The sequence below is a fragment of the Nycticebus coucang genome, chromosome 4, assembly GCF_027406575.1.
Source record: "Nycticebus coucang isolate mNycCou1 chromosome 4, mNycCou1.pri, whole genome shotgun sequence".
Lineage (NCBI taxonomy): Eukaryota > Metazoa > Chordata > Mammalia > Primates > Lorisidae > Nycticebus > Nycticebus coucang.
In genome coordinates this window covers 96,613,869-96,620,490 of record NC_069783.1, presented here as the reverse complement: position 1 = coordinate 96,620,490, position 6,622 = coordinate 96,613,869, and the positions used below count along the sequence as shown (strand labels likewise).

At 39.2% G+C, this 6,622-nt stretch overlaps 1 protein-coding gene across 8 annotated transcripts in view; it reads right to left on the bottom strand.

Moving 5' to 3' along the window:
- Positions 1 to 1,140: 1,140 nt before the first annotated feature.
- Positions 1,141 to 6,622, bottom strand: part of IL1R1 (interleukin 1 receptor type 1) — an 85,911-nt gene continuing 80,429 nt past the window's right edge. For all 8 annotated transcript variants that reach the window (XM_053587348.1, XM_053587342.1, XM_053587347.1 and 5 more), the window contains 3 exons: positions 5,879 to 6,022; positions 4,983 to 5,150; positions 1,141 to 4,475 (listed from right to left, as the gene is read on the bottom strand). In XM_053587348.1, the coding sequence (XP_053443323.1) occupies positions 4,057 to 4,475; positions 4,983 to 5,150; positions 5,879 to 6,022 (731 nt within the window). In that variant the 3' untranslated portion in view covers positions 1,141 to 4,056. The remainder of the gene's footprint in view (positions 4,476 to 4,982; positions 5,151 to 5,878; positions 6,023 to 6,622) is intronic.

Sequence of the window (6,622 nt, the reverse complement as noted above, 5' to 3'; positions counted from 1 at the left end):
AGCTCAAGGGATCCTTCCACTTTGGCCTTCCGGAGTGCTAGGATTATAGGCTTGAGCCACTGCGTCCAGCCAGATTTTTAAATTTTTATAAATTCTTGCATTTTAAAATTTTACTGAGGGATTTAAATCCCTCAGGAATATGTTAAACAAATCTCTTTCTTTTTTTTTAGGCCACAAAACACCCTTTCAAGTTGAGGTCTGGCAGAGGGGCCACCAGCATGGAAAACTTCATTTAGACATTGTACTTTGCTCTTATTTTTAGGATCTCTCATGTCAATTGCCACTTCTAGTTCACAACTCCTTTCTGTCCACTCTGTTCGCACATTCTAATGAGACTTGAGATAACGAAGTAAGTTCACTCACACAATTGCTACTAACAAAGCTACTATAAGGCCCTAATGTATGCTAGGCACCGTGCTTGTAATATATTAATATTTATATATGTATTAGTTTGATATAATTGATAAATAGATGAACATATTAACCTATTCAACCCTTAAGCAACTCTATGGGTTGGGTATTATACCCTTTTATGGTAAGGAAATTCTTACGTATGGGGCTTATGTAGTTTATCAAAGGTTTTGCACCAGGTAGACAGTGGAGGCAACATTTACAGCAGACTTTCTCAGGCCCTAACCCCACCTGCCACATTTCCCTTCTTCCCAGGGACTGGTAGAGCCATCAGCCCCTTAGAATTGTTATGAGGTAAGAACCAGGACGCAATGACTGGGTGGGAAGGGCTCTCTGACCATTAGAGTCTGAGCTATTAAGCATGCATTTTGCCTACTTTCTGTGTTAAAAGGGAAAATAAATGGAAGCTTTCAGAAAAATGTAAAAGTCTATGCAAATATCACCATTATTGTTTTTTGGACATGTAAATGATTATAAGTTAATAAACAATACTATGGCACATTTTAATCCATTTTAAAAGATAGCAAACAGACATAGTCCACTTGCGGCTGCTGATGGGAGTCTGGGTTCATTGTTGAGTAGTGGCCTGGACCTCCACTCCCCTCCTCCCCACTCCTACAAAGTACTCCCTGCAGCATGCGTCCTCATCTCCTTCAGTCCTCAGTGTCCAGGTTAAGTGTGGCCAGGGCAGGCAAAGAAAGAGATTTTCAATAATAACACTCAATGTGCTCAATGTTTGACACTTTTATTGGAAAACAAGTACAGTCTATTGATCAATGACATATGCTGTACACGAATCTGATGTTTTAATATATAAAAAATAGTTGGCATCTGCTGTAGAATTATACAAACAAGTTAAAAAAAACCCTTCATCATTAACCAGTACAAACATAATTTATCAAAAATGTCATTTAAAAATGGCTCAATACCTTTTCTTTTATTGCAAATAAAAAGAAAGGCAGGAGGGGGAAATATAAATTCTGCTAAACCAGTTTTAGTAACTGGTAATTAAATACTTTATTGCATTTGCAAGCTCTTCTTCAACACTCAGGCTGATTAAACAAAACACGATCAGAAAGTGCAATAAGATGTTATCAATGGGGAAGGCTTTAAAAACAGTTTTTGGAGGGGGGAGAGGGAAGACCGTAAGTCAAATTTCATAGGAAACTAGGAACATAGCTTCTCCCCCCCACACACAACACTGCAGGGGAGTGTTGGCCCCGCCTCCAACAATGGACAGCCCTTGGACAATGAGAATGACATCTGGGAATGACATTGTACTTTTCTGTTTGAAATGCCCCTTAGCCCTGGGTTATCTGTTGATTTCTTTTTCCTCCTTAAGTTCTTGGCTGTCAAGTCCCTCCCCACTTTTTGGCCACTTTTGTTGCTAATTCTAAATTTCAGAATTGGCTTGCTTTCTTGGCACTGTGCATGCAGATATATTTTCAGACTAAAATCATCAACAAAATTAAATTTTTAATTCTAATAGACATTTGGGGATGTGACGCCCCCACCCACCCACAGACATATTGCTGTGCACTTCTGGCTGTAGTCTGTGTGTGCTGCCAATTTTTATTTGGAATAAATTATATTATGTATAATTTGAATATGAAAATAAGTGAAACTTAGGCACTGTCTTTCAGAATGGCAGCTGTCAATCAGCGCCATCACTCAACATCAGATGAGCCCAGGAGAAAGCAGGTGGAAAGGGAAGTGTCAGAGGATTAATTCAACCCTGTGTTTGAGTCTATTTCCGACTACTCCGGGGGGGGAGTATTATTCCAAATAAAAATTGTGTTTACCCCTAATATTCGATATTAAAAACCTAAAAATATAAAGACTAGGAGGCCTGCCCAGAATCATACAACTTTTAGAACTGTTCATGTGTTCTGTTCAAGTGGCACCTAAATTTGGTTTTATTGTTTTTCCAGGGTTTCTCTAATGATGCTGCAGACTCTGATCAAATTTTTTAAAAATATTCTCTTCTATACCAAAAAAACTCTGCAATGCTTTTTCGTTTTTAGTTGTCTAAACAAATATTTAACTTTAGGGAAAGAATATATGAAAGTAGAAAAGTTTTCATAAAATCGACACATAATTTTTGTAAATTCCAATACTGAAAAGTTTAGAATTTTCTTTCTTAAATGGAAACATTCTTAGATTCAGTTGCCTCCTGGAAAATTATCATTTCTTCTCACAAAAGTGGCAGGGTAGAAGTGAGGGGGAAAGTTGTTGACCTGAAATCAGGTATGCAGAGCAATGAACTGGAAGCCAGAAATGGAGGTTCAAGTTCTAGGTCCAACAGAGTGTGATTTTTTAAAAAAATAAATCACTTCCTCTCTATAGAAAATTAGAATAATTGCAAAATTAAATAATATAATCTGAGAACTTTTTAAACAATAAAGCAATATACAAATCTATGTCATATGTGCAAATTACTCACGGGAGGCGGGGAGGGGCAGGGAAATGCAACCACAGCCTCCCCCTCTGAGAGCACAGACTCCAGTAAGGACAGAACCACCCTCCACCAGAGTGACAACCAGCAGTCAGTGCTATCAACCCACAGGGGAAAGAGAGAGTTTGTTGGAGAGTAAGCTTTTAGGCAAAGTCTCTAGGGAACTATGATCTTGGGGTCAGTAAGTTCTGGTCAGCTGGAGAAAATTCAATACAGCATTCTAGTTAGAGGGGCAGAGCAAATATGGAAGAGGCTGGTCAGGCACCCAGCCCAAAAGGCTGACCCAGGAGTTCACGCAGAAGGACCACGGGGGGAAAGTTAAGGAAAGCTGGGGCTTCAGCTCCTTAAGTGGAGAACACCCTGGGGAGCAGGCAAAGAGGAGAGCAGCATCTTAGGAAGGACGGGTCATCTATGGCCTGAGCACAGGACAGAGCCCAGGGAGGAAGCCACTGTGAAGCTGTCTTTCCAAAGAAGCAACAAGCCTAGGGCAGCGCAGAAGAATAAGAAAGGACTGGATGGCCATGCCGGAGAGAAGAACATCGAGAGGTGATCAATCTCTGGTGCTGTTGCTTTTAAAATTCTCTCTTCCCTGTGGAAAGCTAAGATGATTTCAAAACTGTGGAATCCTGGAAAATTCCTTCACTCATTGAAACAACAGTTTTCAAGATCCAGAAAATAAAATTCAATCTTTGGAAACTGCTGGCTGTGGACGTGTATGGAAAATGCAAACACATGGAAAGTTCACCAAGAATACACGAATCTTTCTCTGAGGTGTCAGTCTCACTTCTCCTGCAGCACCACCCAGGAGGGCCACTCCAGAGCCAGTGACCCTACGGAATCCCCAGAGCAGGCCACAGCCCTGCCCTTGAGCTGTGGGTGACTTAATACCTATAAATGGTGACCATTGCCTCTAGTTTGCTATCTCTATGCCTCTCCTCAGCAGTTCAAACATTCAGAGAGGGCATTTGTTGCCTTTCTTAACGGTCTTCCCAAGCCCTCTCCTCTGAAGTACCCTGGCCTGCTATTGTCACCATGTCCTGCTCCCTTGACAGTCCTATTCCAGGTGACCTGAGGGATAACAGACTATACAGGTACATTTTACGACTGTACAAGTCAGCTGGAGGCACAGCCCGGCTTTCAATGCCCTAAGACAGGAGGCACCCAAAGAGCTCTCAGCTGGCTGCTCCGTGCTACCCAAGAGGCAAGTGGACCTCTCTCTGCAGCCTCTCCTTAAAGTCTGGCCTAGTGGCCAGGGACAGTAATTGGTGTTTGGTTGAAGAAGGCCGTCGCTGGTCTGGCATGTGGTACCTGACACTCTTCCAGAACCTTGTCTTTACAGACTGTGGTCCTTCTGTAAAGTCCCCTGACCAGCGGATGGCCCCATGCTTCCGCTTAATAAATTTGATGGATTCTGGCATCTTCTCATAGTCTTGGATTTTCTCCAGCTCAAGCAGGACAACTTTAATTCCATCCCGAATAAGAGCATTATACATCGCTATTTGCTCTTCAGATGAACTACCCAGCCAGCCAAAGCTTGACATTTCTCTAACTAAAATAATAATCAGTCTTCTGCTTTTCTTTATGTTTTCATTTATAACCTCCACAATGTCTGAAAAAAATGAAGCAAAGCATAAGTAAAATTTCAATTGATAATCATTCTCTCTACAACCAAAACCTTGCAAGGTTCTTTCCAGTCCATCCCCTAGAGCTTCTTTCTTGGTTCATTTAAGATTAAAAGAGTTCCTCATTTTATGGACCAACTCAAAAGCTAAAAATTTCAATTAGAACTCAGAAAACTTCCAGTTGGAATTTTACAAACTTCTTGTTAAAACATTTAATCTACCACCACTCCAATTTTATTGCATCAGTTGTAAAGTACTAACTAGCTATTAAGTTTTCCAAAACCAAATAAAAATCAATTATTGCTCCAACAAAATATGAGAGAAGTGAATACTTCGTATCGAATAAAAGTGAAAATCCTCATACACCACTAGTAGAGGTTCTTAAGTTGTCAAATATGTGCACCTATGCCCCAACCATCTAGAAAGATGAGACCCAAATGTCAGCAATTGGTTGTACGACAATGATCCTTTACTTTGTTTCATCACATACATACCTTCCCCAACATAGTCATCCCTTCCATAAATGAACAGCTTATAACCACACTGTTTTTCCAAGACCTCAGGCAAGACTTTAAACACGAAAATATCTGAGTTAGAGGTGGACCCTTCCCCGAGGGTCTTTGGATACAGTATATAGGCATCATAGGTCTTCCCATCTGAAGCTACAGGAAAAATACAATGCATTTAGAACCAAAGGAAAAAGAAGAGATTTGATAGTCAATATCACAAATGTGCATTTCATAATGAATTATTAATCTTTTTTATTGTACGGTGGCATGGTTGAAGTGTAATACCAAAAGGACTCCACCTTTCTAAGTGTTCTTCTCTTACAAGGTTTCCACATATCATGTTTTACCACAACACTGTTCTTACATTGTATGGGGTGCCTGCCTCTCACACTCTCAGTATGGAACGATCCTTATCAAACTTCTTCTCATTTTCTTTTTCAAACGTCTCATCCCTGAACTCTACCCATTCTTCTATCCATATATTATTGTGGTATTAATTTTTTGCCAAGTCAAAGCAAAAGAGAAAGAGTCAGCCTCCCTGATGCAGGAAAATCTAGTATTTCTTTCATTTGAAGGCAGATCAGACAGTGATTTCTGTCCATCCTACTCCATTCAAATCACAGCCTCAACAATGGCTTCTGAATAACTGAATATATAAACAGATGCTCTAAATCTCTGTTTATCCTACCAGTAATAAATGCTAAAGAAAAATTTAGTAGACAATGATATTAGCCTAGCCAGTTATGAAATGAAAATTATGTGTGAGAATAGCTACTGTTCTTATAAAATTTTATAATTTAAGTAAAAATCCTTAGTCATCTTCTACATCTGCTATCTCCTCCCTCCAATAAGAAAATATTGCATAGAATAAAAAATTATACCTTTTGGGGGGAGAAAAATATAGCAGGAATCCCTGTACCAAAGCACAATGTCAATCTTGAAGATTTTGTAGATGAAAACAGAGCATGTAATTATAACTGTCAACAGGACAAATACACCAATCACGTGCTTCTGGAAATCAGGGACTGTCACCGAAAGAGGGGAAAGACATGAGAAACAAAAAGAATTAAATATTTAAACATAGACAACTGAACATCTTCATTCCAGAAAGATCATACTTAGGACTGGCCTACATTCAGACAGCATTAACTCATTCATTGTTCTCACTTAACAAGGGATACTAATGTACAAAGCAATCTAGCATGAACTGTATAAAATTAAATACATTATATTACATTTCCAGCTAAATAGCATAATATATAATAACATAAAAAAATACTGAAGACCATAGGATAGAGCATTCCACAGTAAAACAAATCAAAGTCAAAAATCACTCAAAAACCCACAGAAGCTTCCTGAGGGTAGGAGAGTTGTTTAGTAAAAGCCAAAAGCTGGGGTAAAGAAAAAAGAGAGGTGGATTGAAGGAAACTTTCACATTTCCACATTCTCCTGGACTCTCTCTAAACCCAATGATTACAGAGCAGTGTGTGTGGGAGGGGGAGGAAATATAATAGAAATTATACAAATTTCTAAATTATGGAAAGTACATATATACTCTGTATGTATGTGTGTATATATAAATATTTATATACATAGCAAGATCACTCTAGCCAATGTGCTGAACT